General features: G+C 34.8%; 1 protein-coding gene across 3 annotated transcripts in view; it reads right to left on the bottom strand.

Annotated features, from left to right (window-relative positions):
* Positions 1 to 26,223, bottom strand: part of LOC142333118 (putative multidrug resistance-associated protein lethal(2)03659) — a 229,813-nt gene that overhangs the window by 106,210 nt on the left and 97,380 nt on the right. For all 3 annotated transcript variants that reach the window (XM_075380037.1, XM_075380039.1, XM_075380038.1), the window contains exon 2: positions 10,990 to 11,082. In XM_075380037.1, the coding sequence (XP_075236152.1) occupies positions 10,990 to 11,066 (77 nt within the window). In that variant the 5' untranslated portion in view covers positions 11,067 to 11,082. The remainder of the gene's footprint in view (positions 1 to 10,989; positions 11,083 to 26,223) is intronic.

Here is a 26,223-nt window from a genome sequence, read left to right as displayed (position 1 = left end):
AAGCGAAACGAGCCTTCAGTAAGAAATATAATTTGTTTACATCAAAAATTAATTTAAACGTTAGAAACAGATTTTTGAAAGTGTATGTTTGGAGTGTCGCTTTATATGGAAGTGAAACTTGGACGATAGGAGTATCTGAGAAGAAAAATTTAGAAGCTTTTGAAATGCGGTGCTATAGGAGAATGTTAAAAATCAGACGGATGGATAAAGTGACAAATGAAGAGGTATTGCGGCAAATAGATGAAGAAAGAAGCATTTGGAAAAATATAGTTAAAAGAAGAGACAGACTTATAGGCCACGTACTAAGGCATCCTGGAATAGTCGCTTTAACATTGGAAGGACAGGTAGAAGGAAAAAATTTGTGTAGGCAGGCCGCGTTTGAAATATGTAAAACAAATTGTTAGGGATGTAGGATGTAGAGGGTATACTGAAATGAAACGACTAGCACTAGATAGGGAATCTTGGAGAGCTGCATCAAACCAGTCAAATGACTGAAGACAAAAAAAAAATTGCATTATAATAAAAAAAAAAAGTTATCTTAATACACTTAAACATTATTAAGTAAATATATATAGCGTTTCATTTTAATCATCCCCGGCAATTCTCTCGTAAACTACGTACAATAAAAAAATGACTTAAACAAAAGTTACTCAGATTGGAAGTAGGCACCTCATGGTGGCCTTGAATTTAACTTTAACCGTTATTTCAAGGTTAACACGATTTTTTTTAACGAAATGAACTATTTTTGACCCCACCAATGAAAATAGCAGAATATTTTACATTGAAATATGTGGTCACACATATGACCTTGGACCTTTTTTGAAGGCCTATCAGAGATAGTGTTATAAGATACTGTAAAGTCATTTTTATGCCGTTTCCCATAAACGTTTCTAACATAAACGGCCTGGAATATAAATAGCTCAGGAATATTGTATGGCCTTCAAAAACGTGTAACTCGTATAACACTATTTCTAGTGGTTAGCCGTATCCTTAAAAAAAAAAAAAAAGGAAATAAGTGTGACCAAATATTTCAATGTAAACTTGTCTGCTCTTTTCATTGGTGGAGTCAAAAATAGGTCATTCCATTTTAAAAATAGTGTTAACCTTGAAATAACGGTCAAGGTCACTATGAGGTGTCCCCTCCAATCTTAGTAACTTTTGTTAGGTCAGCTTTTTGTATTGTGCGTAGTTTACGAGAAAATCCCCTAGGAGCGATTACAATGAAACATTCTGTGTGCGTATATATTAGTAGTAACAAAGTATGACAACCGCTAAATAACATTTCAATAGATAAACCTAGAAAAATGAAACTTAACAAATGATTCTGCCTTGTAAAAATAAATAAATAAAAATTTTACTGCGATCGGTGTATAATAGATTATATAGATTACATCATTATAATATAAATTATAAATATAAAAACCAAAGATGAAATCCCATACTAATTATTTAGGTATAAACATACGAAATAATGTTGAAGTAGATACAGTATATTAAAAATTAAGGTGACGACAAAATAATTCACAGTTCAGAAGCCGTTTCTCATAACTATTCTGAGTGCATATATATGAACACACATTTCTTGGGATGGAGAAATCAGGTTTTTTTTTTTAATTAGTAATATTTAAATATCGACCTAGTAATACAGTTTCCGTACGAGAAAATATTTTAATCGTATCTCTTTTTTAATTGGTGGGAAAATTTTTCAAACTATTTAGTAGAATATCGGCAACAGAAGTATACAAGGCCATTTCTAATAAGGCAAAATATTGTGTAGAATTAAACAAAAAGAGTTCCGGTTTGATAGAGGCGGATATCGTTACAATAAGTGAATATTTTTTCAGGAAAAAGCTGCAGATTCATAAATATAGACGCAACGTTAAGTTAATATATCCCGTTTTCAAAATATCAATCTTCAAGATTTACCGGGCAGTAGGTAACGATCTGACAACCCATTTTTAAAACCTTATTATAATTTTTGTTAGGGTCCCAAGAGATAACACTATACTCTAGACGGGAATATATTCAGGAGGAAAAGGAAATAATCCGGGATCTGATTCTAGAGCGTGAAATACGGAAAAACGTTCATACAAACACACGTCCAACAACGCTTTGTTATCAAGTTACAGTTAGCGAAAAATTCATCCGGATTTCAGTTCCCCCGGTGAAATGAGGTCATAATGAAATTTTTAAGGCGTTATATAAGGGGGTAAATTTTACGATTTGTTATTTTAGTAACAAGAACTTGCTCTACAAAATAACTAATCTACCTTGATCGTATAACGATCGGATACAATCCCTCTACTAGTCGACTGCCTCTTCATCTATCAAATCTATCAGTGCTATTTCATTATACATTTCTTCATCCTTGAACAAGTGCCAACGGTATTACGTCAACTTTTATGACGGCATGCCAGCACCTATTTGTAAATAGTAGGATCTGTAGTAGATATCGGTAGAGAGATGAATGGTATCTGGAGCTGTTCAGGGACACTTTTTTTCTTATCCAAGGTTTCTGTAAAAAGTTGAAATTAGTACTGGAGGTGCTTATGAAGCAATAAAGCTGGTATACGCAATAGCTCGCTTAGAATCTATCTCACAGGAAACATGACGTAATTAAAATGTTTCCAATACGTAAAATTTAGCGACATAAATATTATAACTGTTCTTTATCCTTGTATTCAGTTAAGATCAATCTGAAGAAAGATAAAGTATGATTCTTTTACGTCATATAATTTAATATAACCGTACATAAATGAGATGTTATTTAATATCGTTATTTATCCAACACGTATAAAAACCACTAGAAAAAATATAAAATTTTTATTCACGGAATAATATACGAGGTGTATAAGAAAAGTAATGAGACTGACTTTTTACATACCAAAGTGTTCATTTTTTCAAATAACAATATTATCCCTTCAAAGTAGTTCCCTTTGGCAGCTATAAACCGGCGGAGTTGTTTTCCCACTCCTGGTAGCAACGCTGGAAGGCTTCAACTGGTAGGGGTTTTAACCGGTCGGTCACAGTCTTTTGAATGTTCTCCAGAGTTCCAAAATGACGTCCTTTTAAGACACGTTTCAATTTCGGGAAAAAGAAAAAAGTCACAAGGACTCAAATCAGGTGAATAGGGGGTTTGAGGAACCGTAGGAATGCGTTTTGAGGTAAAAAATTCCCTCGTGGAAATGGCCGTGTGACACGGGGCATTGTCCTCATGAAGCATCCACTTGTCTACAATGTCTGGTCTCACACGAATCAATCTTTTCCTGAGCCTTTCAAGGACACCTTTGTAAAACACTTGGTTGACAGTTTGTCCTGGAGGAACAAATCCTTTACGCACGATACCCCTACTGTCAAAAAAGCAAATCGGCATGATTTTTATCTTTGATTTGCTCATTCGACAATTTTTCGGTCGAGGAGATGACGGAGTGTGCTTCGCTTTGCCGCTTTGTTTCAGGATCCTACTCAAATATCCAGGATTCATCACACGATTGAAGAATTCTTGGACATCGTTAATCCTCTCAAGAAGATCAACGCGCACGTTTCTTCGATTGTTCTTCTTTTTGGTTGTGAGGTTTTTCGGCACCGATTTCGCACAAACCTTTCGCACGACCAAATCGTCTGTCAAAATTTGATGTACGGTGAAAGTGTTTAAACTTAACTGTTAGCTCACCATCCTTGTTGTTAAACGACGGTCTGATCTCACAAGAACCCTCAAACCCTAAACGTTTTCGTCAGATTTTGAAGTTGAAGGTCTCCCTGAGCGAGGTTGATCTTCAACGTGTTCTCGGCCTTCCAAAAATGATTTGCGCCGACGGAAAACTTGTGCTCTTGATAAGCAATGTACCCCATAGGCCTGTTTCAACTTTTTAAAGATCACACTCGCGTATTCCCCAAGTTTAACACAAAACTTGATTGCACAACGTCGCTCTAAATTTCGATGCTCCATTTTCGTAACGCACAACAAAAACACAACTTCACTGATGGCGTTGTCAAAAATAATGTGTTGGCTGAACGAAGTTGAAACTCGTACTGAGCATGTAGAAGGGATGAACAAACCGATGTAGCACAGACCGGTATACACAGCGTTGCCCGAGATCGCTCGCAGTGTTACCAATCTCATTACTTTTCTCACACACCTCGTATAATTCTGTCTGATCCAGAAACGACTGTTATAATCAGCAATTAAGATTAATGCTTCTCCACTAAAGGTTTTCCCACGCTTAATTCCTATCCAGCAAAATGCTACACCACTTCCTTTTGAGTTAACCACACATGACAAAATCTATCATTCCTAAAAAGATGTATACATGTCATTGTTAAATAAAGAAGCGTTTCTCAACCTTTCGGTACCATTGCGACCCAATTTTCATCGATCCCCCTCACACAATAACAATGTATAAAATAATAATGTATTCTGAGTATTTTGACGCTACGAATACACTACGACCCTAATAACAAACCTTACAAATTACCAAGAATAAGTAAATTTATTGATATTTGGCAACATCGACCAGCTGCATTGACAAAACCAAAAATCTGTGTCTCTCTAGTGCTCTCTGTCTTACGTCCACCATATCGAACATTCTCGCGGCTTTGCCAGAAGTTCCGATTTGTCTCGAACATTCAAGAACGCCTGCGTAAACGTGTATTAATGGTGCACCTCGTTCGATTCGATGCTTCTATCGCTATCGAATCTACCGTGAATGTGTATGTTATAATTTGCGTGTTAATTGCAATTCACGGTATTTAATATTCACGGCAGTAGAATCACGGATAAATTTTTAAGCGGGCATTAGACGATAGTGAAGTACAATAAGTGCACAGACTAGCGTGGTTCCGAAAATAAAATCAAGAATACTTAAATTTTGGGTTTATTAGTACTAAAGTAAACGAAGAAAAAAGGCCCCGTGTGTCATTTGCTCAAATCTTTTGGCAGCAGACTGCATGAAACATAATAAACTTAGATTTCAAGATTAGGTTTCATGAAGCCGCATTTGGAAACGCTTCATACTAAGTTAACAAACCCCGAGAATTCTTCGAATTAAAATTAAAATCATATTAAAAGCACACGACATTTTAAAAAAAAAACTTTGCGAATTAAAAAGGTTTAGTTGTAAAAATAGCCACGTGTAAAAAGCCTAACACTATCGGTGAAGAGCTTATTTTGCCAGCTGCAATTGAGACTGTAGAAACTAAGTTTGGAGATAATTTTGCCAAACAATTACAGTCCATACCTCTATCAAATGATACTATTACCGTCGAATAGGTGATGTAGCTGAAGATGTACAGCATCAGCTTTTCGGGAAGTTACATGACAAATTGTTTTCAATTCAGCTTGATCAGGCAACAGATAGCAATAAAGAAGCCCATTTCACTGCCTATTTTCAATTTTGTAACGGTATGTCAGCAGTAGAACTACTTTTCTGCAAACCGATACAACCTAAAGCAACAGCGCTCGCATTATTTGCTATCTTAAATGATTTTATAAACGAGGCAAACACAGAGTGGAAAAATCGCATCGAAATATGCACCGATGGTGCTCGTTCAATGTCTGGTAGATTCCAAAGTATACAAGCACTTGTAAAAAAACAAAAATCTCCACAGTGCGTCTGGACACACTAAATGATCCACAGAGAAGCTCTCTCTGGGTTCCAAACAAATGAGTCCTGGTCTGAATATTGTGCTAACGACGGTCACAACCATAGTAAATTATATAGAAATGAGACCCCCTGAAACCCAAAATCTTTTCTGCACTTTGTAAAAACATGGGTGCAGTGCATTCAGGGTTACTATTTTATTGCGAGGCAAGATGGTTATCACGTGGGAAATGTATGAATTAAGATATAATCGCCATTTTTATAGAAGAAAAAAATCGACCGGAAGCCGAGAAGTTTTGAGATGGTTTATTTGTGATGGAATCGAGAGCTACTAGCTCGACATACATACCTTGAATTTTCAGTTCTAAGAAGTACACATATGTTGGATACAAGTGATAAAGTTAATGCTTTTTGTAGAAAATTGGAATTGTGGATCAAAAATTTAAAGCAAGAAAACCTAGAAATGTTTGCAAGTATGGATGAATGTGTTAAAAATTACAAGGCTGAAGAACAACATGTGGAAGTTGCTTTTGTAGCCGTTGAAAATCATTTAACCGTGCCGCCAAAGAAATTGAAAAAGTATTTTGTTGCCGACAAAAACTTGGTAGCAAGTTACGAGCGGGTTAGAGATCAATTTCAAAATACTCCAGAAGATTTCTCAACGGCCGAAAAAGAAATCTTCATAGACTTTACAAGCGACGAAATCGAACGATTTTGTTTTGCTTTCCTTTCAGTATACAGGGCGTTTCATAATGTTCTTCGGAGTTTCGAAAATTCATTAATAAAAAACTATCTCACTCATAAGAATAAAACAGGTACTGTACGAAAGAGTACTTCAAATAGTTTTTTCCCGCATATAATAGGCAGTTAGTAAACCATTTGCTCGCTAGGCGTCGACAGTAGAGAAAATGGCCGCCACAGGAAGCGAGAAGACGTTTTGGGCGTTACAATTTCACTTGTCAAAGTCAGTAATTTCTGTGCAACGTGCGCTTCGGTTGAAATTTCATAAGGAGCCACCAAGTGACAATTCAATTCGTGCACGGTATAAACAATTCAGTGAAACCGGTCGCTTGTGCAAGCGAAAATCAACCACAGAAGTCAATGTCGAACGTGTGCGTGCAAGTTTCATTCGCAGCCCGTCAAAATCGACTGCGGCTGTAGGCATAGAATTAGGAATTCCGAAAACAACAGTGTGGAGAGTTCTCCGTAAACGTTTATTATACAAACCGTACCGTCTTCAATTAATCTAGCGTCTTTCTGATGGAGATAAAACACGTAGGCTCGATTTTTGTTTGCAGTTACACGAAAAGATGTTGTTAGATGAAGGTTTTGTGAACAAGTTTATTTTCGGCGATAAAGCTGCTTTCCATATTAGCGGCAAAGTAAACCGCCATAACGTGCGAGTTTGAGGAACTGAAAACCCACACGTTTATGCGGAACTCATTCGGGATTCTCCCAAAGTAAACGTTTTTTGTGCGATCTCTCGTGAGGCAGTGTACGGGCCGTTCTTTTTTATGGAAACGACAGTAACCGGCACGATATACCTGGATATGTTATAATTATGGCTTACGCCTCGGCTAGTCAACGACTTCATTTTCCAGCAAGATGGTTGTCCTACCCGTTTTCATAACGAGGTTCGACAGTACCTTAATACAACATTACCTCGGCGCTGGATAGGACGTACGTCTGAAGAAGACCAACACATTATGCTGTGGCCACCCATATCTCACGCCATGTGATTTCTTTCTCTGGGGTTACGTGAAAGATACGGTGTTTATCCCACCGATGCCGCACGATATCGCTGAGCTAAAGGATCGCATAATAAATGCGATCAACTCTATCGAAAATGAGATGTTAGAACGAGTTTGGCAAGAATTTCGTGTTGATGTTTGCCGTGTCACCAGAGGAGCACATATTGAACATTTATAGATTTTAACAAAAACCGTTTGAGTCCCTGCATCACCTCGTACAACTTACACTTAGGTAAGTGAAATGCTTTTTTTGAAATTATGAAACTAGTATTATAAATGTATTTATAATTTTTTTAAAAAATATTTTGTTTTCGATATGCTCTCTTCCCCGATTTAGTGTTATCACGCCCCCCTAGGTGGACGCGCCCCCCCAACTCACCGGGTTGGTCTAGTGGTGAACGCGTCTTCCCAAATCAGCTGATTTGGAAGTCGAGAGTTCCAGCGTTCAAGTCCTAGTAAAGCCAGTTATTTTTACACGGATTTGAATAACTAGACGTGGATACCGGTGTTCTTTGGTGGTTGGGTTTCAATTAACCACAGATCTCAGAAATGGTCGAACTGAGAATGTACAAGACTGACTACACTTCATTTACACTCATACATATCATCCTCATTCATCCTCTGAAGTATTATCTAAACGGTAGTTGCCGGAGGCTAAACAGGAAAAAGAGAGAGAGGTGGACGCGCCCCATTTGTTCAGAAACACTAGTGTAAAGCGTTTTATTTATTAAAGCTAATAAAATTGAATAATTAGGCAGAAATATCTATTCAACTTACTTAGATATAATGAATAAAAACACGAAACCAAAATGTTATCAAAATAGTCGTAAGCTTCACTCTTCTTGATCAATATTAAGATCATTATATTAATCACATCTATAACAATATTATTAGAACACATCTATAAAAATGTCAAACTATTTAAAATTTGAATCGTCTATTAAAAATAAACATTGTAGTAAAGTAACACAATTTAAAGCATATGAAAAAGAATTAGTGTCAATTGAAAGACCCCGAACGTATGAATAATAAAGATAGAGTTAATTAACTGAAATGAAACAGAATACTAAATAATAATATTACTAATGTCGCAAAACAGTGTATGCCTACGAAATATATCACGCTACAAATTTCATTATAAAGTTATATGAGAGCATTCAACCATTCAGCTGTTAATTATAACTTATCAATTCTTTTACTAATTTTAAATTGTATAGAAAAGAAGTTTGCTGTATTTTTAACCACACGCAAACATTTATACACGTTTATAAAATAAACATTATATAATCAAGTAATTTTTATTTTGCCATGCATCCAATCGGTTAATTTGATAATATAATGTTAACATAATACACTTCCTTCTTTATTAAATTAACTAAACGACGCTGTTAGTTTATACTCCTATCTTATCTAACTTAAAATAGATTTAATTCATCGATAAAGAATAAGAGATCAAAGGTAAGTTTAAAAAAAACCTATTATTTTTAAGAAAAAAATCTGGTGTTGTCGCTTCAGTATTTCCACTCGCTTAATTAGCATTTTTTTTCTTTCCACATTTTAAATATAACAGAAGTACACAAAAAATAATCGAAATAAATTCGCAAACGGCCGATGCTCAGAACGAAAAAATTTACAAACAAAATAAAAATATATCTAAACCCGAAAACGGAATGTTAAATAATCATCATCGCTAGATAAAGCAGAATTGAGAAAAGTAAATGTAATTAGGAAATTTTCGAAAAAAAATTAAGAAATAACAATAACAATAGCAATATTAATAATTTTTTTTGTCTTCAGTCATTTGACTGGTTTGATGCAGCTCTCCAAGATTCCCTATCTAGTGCTAGTCGTTTCATTTCAGTATACCCTCTAAATCCTACATCCCCAACAATTTGTTTTACATATTCCAAACGTGGCCTGCCTACACAAATTTTTCCTTCTACCTGTCCTTCCAATATTAAAGCGACTATTCCAGGAGGCCTTAGTATGCGGCCTATAAGTCTGACGCTTCTTTCTTCATCTATTTGCCGCAATACCTCTTCATTTGTCACTTTATCCACCCGTCTGATTATTAACATTCTTCTATAGCACCGCATTTCAAAAGCTTCTAATCTTTTCTTCTCAGATACTCCGATCGTCCAAGTTTCACTTCCATATAAAGCGACGCTCCAAACATACACTTTCAAAAATCTTTCCCTGACATTTAAATTAATTTTTGATGTAAACAAATTATATTTCTGGCTGAAAGCTCGTTTCGCCTGTGCTATTCAGTATTTTATATCGCTCCTGCTTCGTCCATCTTTAGTAATTCTACTTCCCAAATAACAAAATTCTTCTACCTCCAAAATCTTTTCTCCTCCTATTTTCACATTCAGATATTTTTTCTCCTCCTATTTTCCGATATTCTTCAAACATTAAACTTCTACACGAGTTTATAAAATAAAACATTTGAATAAAAAGATAACCAAAATCCTGCAAGGCAGCCAAGTGGGAAGTGGATATTATATTGAAAATTACGGAAATTATCATTCCATATTTTTACACTCCTCAATTCATAATCGTTGACAGGTAGAAGAATTTTGTTATTTGGGAAGTAAAATTACTAAAGATGGACGAAGCAGTAGCGATGTAAAATTCCGAATAGCACAGACGAAACGAGCCTTCAGTCAGAAATATAATTCGTTTACATCAAAATTAATTTAAACATCAGTAAAAGATTTTTCAAGTATATATTTGGAGCGTAGCTTTATATAGAAGTGAATAATGGACGATCGGAGTATCTGAGGAGAAAAGATTAGAAGCTTTTGAAATGCGGTGCTATAGAAGAATGTTAATAATTAGACGGGTGGATAAAGTGACAAATGAAGAGGTGTTGCGGCAAATCGATGAAGAAAGAAGCATTTGGAAAAATATAGTTAAAAGAAGAGACAGACTTATAGGCCGCATAATAAGGCATCCTGGAGTAGTCTCTTTAATATTGGAAGGACAGGTAGAAGGAAAAAATTGTGTAGGCAGGCCACGTTTGGAATATGTAAAACAAATTGTTAGGGATGTAGGATGTAGAAGGTATACCGAAATGAAACGACTAGCACTAGATATGGAATCGTGGAGAGTTGCATCAAACTAGTCAAATGACTGAAGACAAAAAAAAAATACAATATTCCTGGTAAGAAATGTGCTGTTCCCGATACGGTTAAGGTAAAATAACTTGTAAGATATTTTGGGTAGGACTGACGGATACCCGCTACTTGAAGGTCAGGGTTTGCAAAATTCCTTCATATTTGTTTCATATTCTTCTTCTTATTCGGGTTGTTCATTACGTTATTCTCATTTCTCTGTTCCTAATGCATTCTTGTGAAATTTTGCTAAGTACACAAAAGATGTGCTTTAAGGATGTGGAACCTCAGTTATTATGTCTTTTTGGTATTTGTGATTCGTACAGTTTGATGACTACTTAAAAAAAAATCTTTGAGGAATTCGGCTTCTTTGTATATAAAAGCTCAACAGGAGGCTTATCAGGTGAAACAATTCCTTTAAAATACAATTTACAAAAAAATTCATCGAATAATGAAACTGTAAATTACAAAGATATAGTAAGATAACTCAATTATTGTTAAAAAAAGAAGTTATAAATTTACCTGAAGGTAAGGGCAGATACTGGGTTAGCTGTTGCCCTTGGATTATCTGGCTTCTCTGTCTTTTTACCTCCATCCATATCTCCATTCAGAACACTAGAAAAAAAAAATTTTGATTATTTCTTCCATTTCATAAACACAAATCGCCAACTAATAATAACACCTGATATTTTACAAATATTTAAAAAAGAAACATGTTTTAACAGTCTCGAACAATATGAACTACACCGATACACAAAAATCTGCAACAATAAAGTAAATGAAAAAATACAATTCAGATGTAACACTCCTTTAAACAAGTTCTGAAAACCTGTCTGCTTTCAATTAAAATTAAAAAAAATGTTGATCCATAAAAGATAGGTAAAAAAGATAATATAATACCAGTCAAAAAAGCTATACAATAAAAGATTTAATGAAAAAGGGGAATTTCCATCAGACTTCAAAAAAAGTGTTATAGTTATGATACCAAAGAAAGCAGGTGCAGATAAATGTGAAGAATATAGAACAATTAGTTTAACTAGTCACGCATCAAAAATCTTAACTAGAATTCTATACAGAAGAATTGAGAGGAGAGTGGAAGAAGTGTTAGGAAAAGACCGATTTGGTTTCAGGAAAAGTATAGGGACAAGGGAAGCAATTTTAGGCCTCAGATTAATAGTAGAAGGAAGATTAAAGAAAAACAAATCAACATACTTGGCGTTTATAGACCTAGAAAAGGCATTCGATAACGTAGACTGGAATAAAATGTACAGCATTTTAAAAAAATTAGGGTTCAAATACAGAGATAGAAGAACAATTGCTAACATGTACAGGAACCAAACAGCAACAGTAACAATTGAAGAACATAAGAAAGAAGCCGTAATAAGAAAGGGAGTCCGACAAGGATGTTCCCTATCTCAATTACTTTTTAATCTTTACATGGAACTAGCAGTTAATGATATTAAAGAACAATTTAGATTCGGGGTAACAGTACAAGGTGAAAAGATAAAGACGCTACGATTTGCTGATGATATAGTAATTCTAGCCGAGAGTAAAAAGGATTTAGAAGAAACAATGAACGGCATAGATGAAGTCCTACGCAAGAACTATCGCGTGAAAATAAACAAGAAGAAAACAAAAGTAATGAAATGTAGTAGAAATAACAAAGATGGACCACTGAATGTGAAAATAGGAGGAGAAAAGATTATGGAGGTAGAAGAATTTTGTTATTTGGGAAGTAGAATTACTAAAGATGGACGAAGCAGGAGCGATATAAAATGACGAATAGCACAAGCGAAACGAGCCTTCAGTAAGAAATATAATTTTTTTACGTCAAAAATTAATTTAAATGTCAGGAAAAGATTTTTGAAAGTACATGTTTGGAATGTCGCTTTATATGAAAGTGAAACTTGGACGATCGGAGTATCTGAGAAGAAAAGATTAGAAGATTTTGAAATGCGGTGCTATAGGAGAATGTTAAAAATCAGACGGGTGGATAAAGTGACAAATGAAGAGGTATTGCGGCAAATAGATGAAGAAAGAAGCATTTGGAAAAATATAGTTAAAAGAAGAGACAGACTTGTAGGCCATATACTAAGGCTAAATTTCTTATTTAACATTTTCTTCTAAAAGGAAGCTTAAAAAACACGCAAGTTGTATTGTATCATCCTTATCGTAAAGTTGTTAGTACAACTCGAATTATTTTATTTACTGTAAATGGCATTTTGAAGTTAGTATAATTTTTTCTTGTAGCTTATTTCTACTTTATGACCTTTCTCGTCATCGAATGAGATAAGATTTTAAAAGACCTTTGGCTGAGGGGCAACAATGATAACGTTTCATTGATAATCGGGTTCCGTAACTGACATCCATTGTACTCTATGACGTCAAATGATGACATCCGTAGTTCCTACGAAAGCTGTAGGAGACGATTCGTTACGTAGCGCATACGTCACCACAAACATGCATATCGAGTAGTCTGAACCCATACAATGCAGATATGCAACAGTCTCTTGGAATCCTTTTAATGTAGACAGACAACTGAATGTGTAACAGTTCACTAAATGAAGAGGAAAGTTATTTACACTGAGATATTATATCAGAGAGATTTTCATCTTTTAAATCTAGTTTTCAAAAAAAAATTCTCGAAGGCAAAATTTCGTTAACCAAGATTTAGTTATAATTGGAGTGCACGCGCACCCGATTACAAATTCTGTAATAAAGTTAGTTTTATTTGAACTGTACCGATTGGTTAATTTTTCTGTTAACATATTTTATATTATTATCTTTACTAAATTAATGTTTTTAGGTTTACTTTAAAAATCTAGCCGTGTGGTTGTTGAACTTTGTAATTATTTGCTTATTTTTAACTTTAAGTTTTCATTATTGAAAAAGCCGAAAGTTATGATGGAACAGCAATAAGTTAATTAATCGTAAACGAAGTGACAATTTCATCTCTCAAACTCTCTCTCTCTCTCTCTCTGTGTGTGTGTGTGTGTTTGTGTGTGAGAGAGAGAGAGAGAAACACATCCACATATTTCATTAAATAAGTTTTCTAAAATTACATGATATTTTTAAATCAACCTGGACAAGATTAAATCTTTTGCTACGTTCTTACAGCAGGAAAATTATAAAACGTAAAAAAAAATTTAATTTACTTTCGACGTAACGATTTAACGATAAAAATTGCCGTATTCTACTTTAGTTTTAAATGCTCCACGAGAGTCGGTTGTAAATAGTGTTAAAAAATTTTCTTATTTCCCAATTTATTTCAGTAACCGTTTACCGTAGCTCAATTTTATTATATCTGTAATTTTAAGATACCTTAAAAAAAAAATAATAAATGTGATTTTGGGTTCTTTTGTGAATAATTTCTTTGGACAAATTCTCTAAACGATTAAATAACGAAAACAATCTATCACAAATACATATAACTATTAAAACATAGCGTTGCGGATGATATTTGAAGCACCGTGGTTCGTCAGAAACGTCACTATTCGCTACGATGCGGAACTACACACGGTATCCGACGTGGGGGTGGCGCAGGCACGCAGACTGTTCGGGAGAGCGGCCGTGTCCGAAAACGGCCATCTCCGGGACATCTGCCGAGAGGACCCTACAGGGTACAATAAAACGGCGTCGTGCCGTATTAAACGAACCACCATGAAGAGGCGGTACGGGAGTCAAAAAATGACAAACCAGGCTTAGGAGCCTCTATATCGCGTAATCTATAAATGGAAACCGCGCGAAAGTGACCGTTTTCACAATTGTTCTTCTATCTCTGTATTTGAACCCTAATCTTTTAATAATTCTGAACATTTTATCCCAGTCTACGTTATCGAATGCCTTTTCTAGGTCTATAAACGCCAAGTATGTCGGTTTATTTTTCTTTAATCTTCCTTCTACTATTAATCTGAGGCCTAAAATTGCTTCCCTTGTCCCTATACTTTTCCTGAAACCAAATCTGTCTTCTCCCTAACACTTCCTCCACTCTCCTCTCGATTCTTCTGTATAGAATTCTAGTTAAGATTTTTGATGCGTGACTAGTTAAACTAATTGTTCTGTATTCTTCACATTTATCTACCCCTGCTTTCTTTGGTATCATGACTATAACACTTTTTTTGAAGTCTGACGGAAATTCCCCTTTTTCATAAATATTACACAACAGTTTGTATAATCTATCAATCGCTTCCCCGTCCGTAAATAAAACTAAAAATTTATACCCGCCGCTAAATAACCCATGAAACCCGCCCGATAATAGAAAGATACAACAGCAAGGGACGTTGTCCAGGCTCTGCGATCTGCAGAGAGAAATATTGAAACTCCCGCCATTCTTGCGTTCCGTACCATATAATTATTACAGAATAACGGACAAAAACTTGTCAACGTCACAATATTTTTCATGCACAAATGAGTCAATTTAATAATGAAAATGGTGTAAAAAAAAAAACAAACAAATTAAACATATTTAAGTCTTATACTCTCATTTTCAGTTGAATTTTTAATGTAATATTATTTTAGCATGTAAAACAAACCAATATTTAAATATACGTACATATTAAAAAGAGAAAAAAAAAACGATGACGTAACTGATAATAACACTTAAAATATTGTAAGAAAAAAGTAAAGATGAACAAAAAATAAGTCAAGGTCAGTAAAAGACCTTGATAAACACTTGGCACACGACGACAATAGGAGTAGACAACCTAATTGTATAAAAAAAACATAACGGTTCAAATAAAATGAAAACCTCACGGAGAATAAAATATTATATCGTATTTAAACTAACAATAATTAATTAAAAAGAAAAAACAGTTAACAATAATACGACTGTAATTTTTTTAACATTAATAAGTACCGTACGTAAAACATAACCAGCGCTAGGATAAGTTAAAAATGTAATTAAACAGTAGAAAACGACTTTCTTTCAGATTCATTTAGCTACAGTCAACTTTATTAAAAAATAATTTTTTCCACATATTTAAAAAATAATAATTTATTGAATCTTTGTACAGAATACGTAACTTTTAGGCTTCATTTTATATTTTCATTGTTATTTAAAGCCGACAATAAAACAAAAAAACTCCCGTCGTACTTATCTACTACTTAATCAACTTTACAGATTTTAATTGGCTGTTGTAGCACAACAAAATAGCACAAGCTAAACGAGCCCTTCAGTAAGAAATATAATTTGTTTACATCAAAAATTAATTTAAATGTCAGGAAAAGATTTTTGAAAGTATATGTTTGGAGTGTCGCTTTATATGGAAGTGAAACTTAGACGATCGGAGTATCTGAGAAGAAAAGATTAGAAGCTTTTAAAATGCGGTGCTATAGAAGAATGTTAAAAATCAAACGGGTGGATAAAGTGACAAACGAAGAGGTATTGCGACAAATAGATGAAGAAAGAAGCATTTGGAAAAATATAGTTAAAAGAAGAGACAAGACTTATAGGCCACATACTAAGGCATCCTGGAATAATCGCTTTAATATTGGAAGGACAGGTAGAAGGGAAAAATTGTGTAGGCAGGCCACGTTTGGAATATGTAAAACAAATTGTTAGGGATGTAGGATGTAGAGGGTATACTGAAATGAAACGACTAGCACTAGATAGGGAATCTTGGAAAGCTACATCAAACCAGTCAAATGACTGGACAAAAAGACAAAAAAAAAAAAATTGGCTGTTGAGCCTGTACGGTTGTTTTTAAAAAGAGATGCGTAAAATTAAAAGAATCCTAAAATTATATATGTTCTACCCTCCCAAAAAAAAAATTCATTAGCGATGGATATTTTTATAAATAAAAGATAACTTACAAACGAGTAAAATAATTAAAAGAATAGTGGAAAAAGCAATCGTTATAAGTATTGGAGGAAATTAATCTTTATATTAGAAAAAGAAGAAAAACGATTAAATATATTTGAAGTCCAACTCGGGCGGTATACATCATCAACCTTCGCCAAGAACACGATTATGCGGAATCGTCTGACAAGCAAAGATCCGTAATCTGTAAATCCCTGTAATCTATACCGTCGATGTGACGTTAGAATAATTTTTATTTTCAACCAAAGTTATTTTAAAACAATTTTTCATTTTAAATATGACATCATCGTATTCGTAGTAATGATTATATTTAATTAGTCGACATTTTTTAATATGCTTAACGAAACGAAAGTACCTGTTTTTTTTGTTTTTTTTTTGTTTTTTTTACAATAAATCATTCCTGACTGGAAAAGCTACTGGAAAACCTCTTATTCAAAAACCTCAATTAATAGTGTTTATTTTAAGAATATTTTTTCTACGTTTCATCCGAACGTAAAGTCATGTTAAGATAAAAAGCGGTTTAAAAAAGTCCAAATTTCTTCAGTTTTTGAAAAAAAAAGATTTTTTCTCAGTAATGAAAAAAATAACATTTAAAAATTAAGCTACAAAAAAATAACTCTGAAATAAAATCGATATAATTAATATTAAAATTATATAAAAATTGATTATAAGCTTCAAACTTACGGGTAAAGACTGCATTAGCGTGCAAATTAATCCGAACAAAGGACATTTTTTGTTCATTTCTATGTAGCGACTCCACCGCTTCACCGATTACACGCGATATTTAATTTGTCTATGTATGTAATCTGAGGTTATTTAACAATTTTCACGTTAAAAGTAATGTTTTCTGACAGTTTATTTCATCTTTTATCACTAAATTAAATTTTCGCGTTTTTTGTTCTACGAGTCCTGAATATATTATAATGGACATAGCTTCAAGAAAGCGTTCGAAAATTGTTTTTCTTTCTTAACATCACAGTACGACACGACAAATAGCTTCTGAGTGCGCTGCTGGACTTTCTTTCTTTCTTTTTCCTGTTTAGCCTCCAGTAAGTACCGTTTAGATAATTCTTCAGATGAATGAGGATGATATGTATGAGTGTAAATGAAGTGTAGTCTTGTACATTCTCAGTTCGACCGTACCTGAGATGTGTGGTGAATTGAAACCCGACCGCCAAAGAACACCGGTATCAACGATCTAGTATTCAAATCCGTGTAAAAATAACTGCTTTACTAGGACTTGAACGCTGTAACTCTCGACTTCCAAATCAGCTGATTTGAGAAGACGCGTTAACCGCTAGACCAACCCGATGGGTGCGGTGCTAGACTAGGGAGAATGCTACTTTAAAACGGTTTAAAGAAACCGATTCCTTTTAACCTCAAAGGAACACTAAATGCGGTCACAAAAGGAAAATTACAACGACACAAGACCGGTTATTAGAGAGAAAGTAAACGTGATCAAAAATCTGCTGTGGACTTAAATCTAGAATTCGCAATCAGCGGAATAGATTTTCACATGTCAACTGTCACACGCCGACTATTCTATTGTGCAGCTGGACGCAAACCTTAGAACTCTCATATTCGAAATCAGCTGATTTGCGATGACAAGTTTACCGCTAGACCAACCCGATGGGTTAATAAGAATGAACTTTCTTTCTTTCTTTTTCTTGTTTAGCCTCCGGTACCGTTCAGTTATTAATTCAGAGGATGATATGTATGAGTGTAAATGAAGTGTATTCTTGTACATTCTCAGTTCGACCATTTCTGAGATGTTTGGTTAATTGAAACCCAACGACCAAAGAACACCGATATCCACGATCTAGTATTCAGTTCATTCTTAATAATAATGAACTGAAAACTTTTTAGTATACGTAAGAAGTTTCTGAAACTATTAAATATTTTCCGATTTATAAACTTTTCATTCAATTTAACAGCGATATTAATAAATGCGTATTAGAAAGTAAGGTTTAAATTTTTATGAAATTTTTACATATAATGTTTCAAAACTTGTATTTACTTTTCTATGAAATTCTTTTTTTACTTTATTTATAGTAACGGTAGTAATGCTCTAACCTCAAACGTTGCTGCCAAGGTTAAGAGAACCGTAGATACTAGGACGAAATCTCCACAGCAAAAAGAACAAGTAAAACCCACGAAGATGCAGCCACCGATGGAAGTTATAAATAAGGATGTTAGAAGACATCTGAAAAACCCACCGGGTTGGTCTAGTGGTTAACGCGTCTTCCCAAATCAGCTGATTTGGAAGTCGAGAGTTACAGCGTTCAAGTCCTAGTAAAGCCAGTTATTTTTACACGGATTTGAATACTAGATCGTGGATACCGGTGTTTGGTGGTCGGGTTTCAATTAACCACACATCTTAGGAACGATCGAACTGAGAATGTACAAGACTACACTTCATTTACACTCATACATATCATCCTCTGAAGTATTATCTGAACGGTAATTCCCGAAGGTTAAACAGGAAAAAGAAAGAAAGCTTTTATTCTTTTATTTTAAGTTCACGCGTTTCGGTAATATTTCATTGTCAAAACTTATTAAGAGTACAATAAGTTTTGACAATGGAGTAGTACCGAAACCCGTCAACAAGTGATGAAAGAATGAATCTATAAAAGGTAAACAGTACTCAACATAGAAGTTATAGTTGTTCACAAATCCAAGGGCCTGCACATCTATTATAGTATGTATTGGATAACATAAATCACAGTTTAAACGTAACTATAAATGCAAATGCAAATATTAGAAGATGATATTGTAAATATGATTTCGTAACATTAGTTTTGTAATACGATGTTTGTGGAACGCTTCAATCCCAGCGCAGTCCATTCACACCCAGCGCTAATCGTCAACTTACACCACAGATCCAATAATGAAACTGCATTCTCTTCATTCAAAACTGTGTAAATGGAGTAGTATGTTTTTCATCTCCTGGAAATTTCTTGCAGTATGTAACTATTATGGCATTTTTTCTATCATTTCTAGGTGCTAGTATCACACGGTCACATAACTACGCACTATCGTTCGATTTTATAAACTCAATGAGTCTATAAACCTATTCGATCGACTCCGCCATTGAAGAAACTGTACAACATAATGATGGCGGTAAACAAATCGCCATAAAAATATTCATAATTCTTTAAGAAACAAGAAAATCATAAAAACTAGAAACAATTACAGAAATATTTTTAAAAGTAAACATATTAATAATAATAATAATAATAATACATAATTAAACAAGAATCTGATTGGGCGTATTAACCGATTATTTTTATAAACTTCATGGCTTACGATTCTACCGGCGGATCTTACAGTTCAGTCGGTTTACCTCTAATAAAATTATTTACATGCAACTTTATCATTATCAAAACTTATTACCCGCTTTGATCACAGCACGTGTTACGTGTTTACCTGTCTTTTTTTCATTTTTTTAATCACTGGTTAATCATCGATAACCCTTCGACGAAAAATACAATCCAAATTTCCTGATCGTGTCGATTATTTCATGAAATAATTACATTCGATAATCTTGAAGTTATATATTATTCGGTTAGCTTATAGAATTCAAGTAACAGAGAGTACGTACGAGTGCTCAGGCAGCCGCCGATTTGCAAGCATCTCCTGTAAATCCAGATGCATATAAAAGAAACTACGCGACGTTAATATTCAGTAACCACGCGCTATTATATTTTACAAAAATTATATACAGTATATAATTTAAATTTAAATAAATTATGACATTTTATTTGACTTTTTAAGAGTTATGAAGTCGTCAATCGTTCACAAAAGGTGAAAGTTCACTAGTATATTACATAAAAAAGTGAGACAAGGATATTCCCCATCCCCGTTACTTATTAATCTTTGCATAGAACTAGCAGTTAATGGTGTTAAAGAACTATTTAGATCCGAAGTAACAGTACAAGGTGAAAAGAAAAAGATGCTAAGATTTGCTGATGATATAGTAATTCTAGCCGAGAGTAAAAAGGATTTAGAAGAAACAATGAACGGCATAGATCAAGTCCTACGCAAGAACTAAAGCTTCTCGTTCGAGAGTGGAAGAAGTGTTAGGAGAAGATCAATTTGGTTTCAGGAAAAGTATAGGGACAAGGGAAGCAATTTTAGGCCTCAGATTAATAGTAGAAGGAAGATTAAAGAAAAACAAACCGACATACTTGGCGTTTATAGACCTAGAAAAGGCATTCGATAACGTAGACTGGAATAAAATGTTCAGCATTTTAAAAAAATTAGGGTTCAAATACAGAGATAGAAGAACAATTGATAACATGTACAGGAACCAAACAGCAACAGTAATAATCGAAGAACATAAGAAAGAAGCCGTAATAAGAAACGGAGTCCGACAAGGATGTTCCCTATCTCCGTTACTTTTTAATCTTTACATGGAACTAGCAGTTAATGATGTTAAAGAACAATTTAGATTCGGAGTAACAGTACAAGGTGAAAAGATAAAGATGCTACGATTTGCTGATGATATAGTAATTCTAGCCGATAGTAAAAAGGATTTAGAAGAAACAATGAACGGCATGGATGAAGTCCTACTCAAGAACTACCGCTTATATAAACAAATAAACAAAACGAAAGTAATGAAATGTAGTAGAAATAAGAAAGATGGACCACTGAATGTGAAAATAGGAAGAGAAAAGATTATAGTGGTAGAAGAATTTTCTTATTTGGGAAGTAGAATTACTAAAGATGGACGAAGCAGGAGCTATATAAAATGCCGAATAGCACAAGCTAAACGAGCCTTCAGTAAAAAATATAATTTGTTTACATCAAAAATTAATTTAAACGTCAGGAAAAGATTTTTGAAAGTATATGTTTGGAGCGTCGCTTAATATGAAAGTGAAACTTGGACGATCGGAGTACCTGAGAAGAAAATATTAGAAGCTTTTGAAATTTGGTGCTACAGGAGAATGTTAAAAATCAGATGGTTGGATAAAGTGACAAATGAGGAGATGTTGCAGCATATCGATGAAAAACGAAGCATTTGGAAAATATAGTTAAAAGAAGAGACATAGACCACATATTACGGCATCCTGGAATAGTCTCTTTAATACTGGAGGGACAGGTAGAAGGAAAAAATTATGCAGACAGGCATCGTTTGGAATATGTAAAACAAATTTTTAGGGATGTAGTATGTAGTGGGTATACCGAAATGAAACGACTAGCACTAGATAGGGAATCTTAGAGAGCTGCATCAAACCAGTCCAATGACTGAAGACAAAAAAATATATATATTAGAATAAATTTCTATGATTTCAAGTAAATAATAAATTCAATTCGGTTTTCGTCATCTGATTGCGAGAAAAGTGATGTCAATATTAAGAGATACAACGAGAGGCTCAATTTTATTTTCTATTTTATATATATAATCGTTTCCCAATCATTTGGTTCAATAGTATCCGTTATTTGTTTTATACGGTTTTTCCATTCCTACTGGCCTGTTTTATCGATAGCTTTTAAACGTAAATTTTTTAATATCAGATATTTTAAAAGGGGTATTTTCCGAAGATACTTAACTCGTCGATTAAATACGCATTAAAATTACTTTTAATACGCGAAACCCTTTGCGATAGTCGAACTTCAGTTCTCTTCAAAAATCACTCCGTTTCAACTAAACCAAATTTTTATATAGTTCTTTTTCCAAGACACGGATGGAATTCTTTCTTTTTTACACGAACGGTAAGGGGCGTTGTCTAAAGACAATAACCGAATTACCTTCCACACGTGCTAAGAGATCGCTAGACCGTGTCTTAATCAATAAAATTCGAGTACTTTTTTTTATGAATCTCGTTTTTATAAATCGTCAACTTTTTCTTCTATTGATCTGAGCGGTTTTGTTTTTTAGGAAACCATAATTCATTAGTAGATTCGTACTCGTTAATGACATTGTACACCGAAGCAGCACAAATTCCACTTACGTTAGCAATTTTATTAACAACATCCGAAATCAACGCCGACGGATTATTCTGTAATTCGCTTTTGTAAGCATTTAAAAAGATAAGTTTTTCCGCACGACTTAGGGCTTTTTTCGAGCTTTTTTTTGAGGAGATATCAGTAATTGCGCACTACAGACGTAAACGTAGACATACATTAAACTAACATTCCAGTAAACTTAAAAAAATTCGCATTATAATTAACTTTAAATAACATTACAGTAAATAAATAAGCAACAGAAACGCAAAATTTGAACACGAGAAGAAAAGGGTGATGGTATGAAAAGATCAAGGGTTTTAAAAGAATTGAGATGACATCGTGTTAAATAAACTATCGAGTACATCGATTACTGTATGACAAAAAATACGGTGACTATACATGAGTAATGATTATAGTATTGCGTATAGATACGGCCGCGTTGCGAATCAGCATTGATGCAAGGGACGTAACTCGGCAGAATCGTGACGAACTCGCTCATAAAAGACAACGTTTGTTTATTTTGCATTCTATAAACTAATCTTGGAAAGGTGCATCAAACCAATCAAATGACTGAAGACAAAAAAATTAAAAAAAAAACTAATCGAATAAAGTATAAATATTGGTATTCAAATGTACAAAACGTGGATTTTGTTTTTAATTCCCCCCTCAAATACATCTTTATGTATCAAAATATCCGAAAGCATGTTTTATACAACCGTAGGGTTTAACCCTCCCTCCCTCTAAGAATCATTTAAGTTATCAGTTTAACCCTCCCTCTATGAATCATGAGACCTTGCCGTTAGTGAGGGGGCTTGAATGCTCAGGGATACAGAGTAGCTGGACCGAAAGTGCAACCATATCGGAGAGGTATCTGTTGAGAGCCAGACTAAGGAATGATTCCTGAAAGAGGGCAGCAGCTCTTTCAGTAGTTGTTAGGGGCGTGAGTCACAATGACTTAAACGGCCATATCAACATCACTCAGTCCTCTGAGTACTGCGCAGCTGAAAGCAATGGAAAACTACAGCTGTTTTTTTTTCCAAGAAAATGTGGCTCTCTGGATTTTCACACAACAATAATGGAGGCGCCTTCCTTGGTAAAATATTCCGGAGGTAAAATAGTCCCCCGTTCGGATCTCCGGGTGGGGACTACTAAGAAAGGGGTCACCAGAAAACTAAAAAATAACATTCTACGAGTCGGAGCGTGGAATGTTAGAAGCTTGAAAAAGGTTGGTAGACTAGAAAATTAAAATAGGGAAATGGGTAGGATAAATGTGGATTTAGTAGGAATTAGTGAGGTTCGGTGGGAAGAGGAAGGCCACTTTTGGTCAGGTAATTTTAAAGTAATTAGTCGCTTTAATATTGGAAGGACAGGTAGAAGGGAAAAAATTGTGTAGGCAGGCCACGTTGGGAATATGTAAAACAAATTGTTAAGGATGTAGGATGTAGAGGGTATACTGAAATGAAACGACTAGCACTAGATAGGGAATCTTGGAGAGCTGCATCAAACCAGTCAAATGACTGAAGACAAAAAAAAAGGGTTTAACCGGAGAGCGTGTTTTTCTTTTAAAGCACCACTTTACACGTACCGGTATCGATTCGATTACGTTCTGTAAAAAATAACAAAACGTTTCCCGCTATAAATATTATAAACGATCGGTTGGTAAACGCAGTTCTTGATCTACATTAGTTCCATTCGATGCGCAGCAATTCCCTGTAATCGCATCCCTTATAAACATATCTACTAAGTATAAACACAACGTATTCTTCACACTCAACATTCAAGCGCGTATGAAGTGATTTCGCTCCTATAATAAAATACCCGGATAATAAAAATGTGATAAAATTAACTTGAAATTTCTAAATACATTCTCGTAAAATAAATACACTTTATTATCACTACCTTGAATAAACCGGAATGGTGTTTTTACACATCACCACAATTATTAAAAAATATATATATAGAAAAAACAGAAAATTAATGAATTCCATCAATTTTTTCTGAATAAAATATATTAACTGGGAAAATAAATTCTGATATATTAGTAAACCGCGTCACGTACACTTACCGGTTAGTCTAGACGGTTAGTAAACCGTACACGCGTACTCTTACTACGTCATCAAGATATACGATATACAGTATATATTACTGGTTTGTTTAACGTTATCACAACAATAATTTTCTAAAATTTTATATAATCAATAGTACACTTCCCAACCGGTTGTAGATCAAACAATCTACCGCAAAATGTAACTACAACACAACGAATCGTTTCGTTCAACTTTACCAAAGCAAATAATTTTCTATATTACCATTAATTCAAGTGAACTGTATTCAACCGGTCTAGCTATGCGATTGGCGTCTGCCATCTTAATCTGTAGTTATTCGTTAAGATATTAAACCGACGTATGAATAAATAAAATCTAACTTTTTATATTCTACAATTTTTTTTTCTTTTTAATTCACGCAGTTTTTTTAATTAAATATTAAGAAACACGACTGCCAAATTAAAAAAAAAAACATCTTTAATACAGGATAATTATTACTAAAAGGGTATAATTAAAGAGCGTGCGGGTAACAGTTTTGCATATAGTAGATTTTTTCCAAATTTTAAAAATGTATTTAAACACGTATATACGAGGGTAACTCCAAAGAAGTATAAACGAGTTCATGTATACGAGTGGACCAAACAAGTGGTAGTCAGAAGGGGCAAGATCAGGACTATACGAAGGATGAGCCACTACTTCAAACTTGAGTTACTGGAGCGTTTCAGCAGTGTGGGCAGCAGTATGTGTACGGGGGAATTGTCGTGTAATAACATAACATCTTCCTACAGCAGTCCTCGGCGTTTGCTTCGAATCGCAGGCTTCAGCTCGGCAGTAAGCATCTCAATGTAACGCGCACTGTTAATTGTCGTGCCTCTTTCCTCACAATGTTTCAGTACTGGGCCTTGCGAGTCCCAAAAAACCGTAAGCATCAGTTTTCCTGCGGATGATTAAGTCATGAACTTTTTTGCAGGGCGAATTTGGATGTTTCCATTCCGTACGCTGCCGTTTAATCTCCGACTCGTAATGATGGATCCATGTTTCGTCATCGGTGATAATGTCTAAGATGTCCTGTTCGTCACCATAGCGATACAAATGATTTTGGCAGACGTCCAAGCGCGTATGTTTATGCAGCTGTGCGAGTTGTTTTGGTACCCATCTTGCACAGACTTTATGAAACCCAAGTCTGTTGTCTGTTTGCAGATGATGCGCCACTTCATCAATAATTACTGTCTGTTCTGTCTAAGAAAACCATGTCACGTGCACGCTCAATGTTTTCCTCATTTATGGCGGTAAACGGTCGTCCGGCTCCTTCGTCGTGCGTAATACTTGTGCGACCATTTTTGAATTTTTCAATCCATTTGTAGACACTCCGTTGCGGCAACTGTACCGTTCCCGTACTGTACCGAAAGTCTTCGATCAATTTCGGCCCTTGATACACCTTCCGACCACAAAAAACGGATCGCTGAACGTTGCTCTTCATTGGTGCAAATAGAAAGCGGAGCAGCCATGGTTAACGGCAGGGCAGGAATAATGAAACAAAGCTTTTTTTTTAATCATTTTTTAACCACACTAGGGCAACCGGTAACCGCCTAAAAGACGTTGCCTCGGTTGGCCTAATGTGACGCGGCGGTGACTAACCAACCCCATCGGCAGTATCCTCTCCTCGGATATACACCCGAAAATCGGGGTCCCTTCTGGATCACCAAGACATTGCGACCTCCGCTTCTGGATGCCGCGAATGAAACACACCTAGCAGCATCAAACTGCACAGACGTAACAACAATTAAACCACGTATGCGTCATCTACGCAACACGACAGTACTACCAACATAAACAAAAATATAACTAAATTGCGGATAATAATTGACTTACCCTCGTACATATTTCTTTAGCCCCCGGTAACGTAAGGACACTCCCGGTAATGTAAGGATTCAAACGCGGGTC

The sequence above is a fragment of the Lycorma delicatula genome, chromosome 12, assembly GCF_047948215.1.
Source record: "Lycorma delicatula isolate Av1 chromosome 12, ASM4794821v1, whole genome shotgun sequence".
NCBI lineage: Eukaryota > Metazoa > Arthropoda > Insecta > Hemiptera > Fulgoridae > Lycorma > Lycorma delicatula.
The sequence above is the reverse complement of the archived record's forward strand: the minus strand, read 5'-3'. Positions and strand labels throughout refer to the sequence as shown.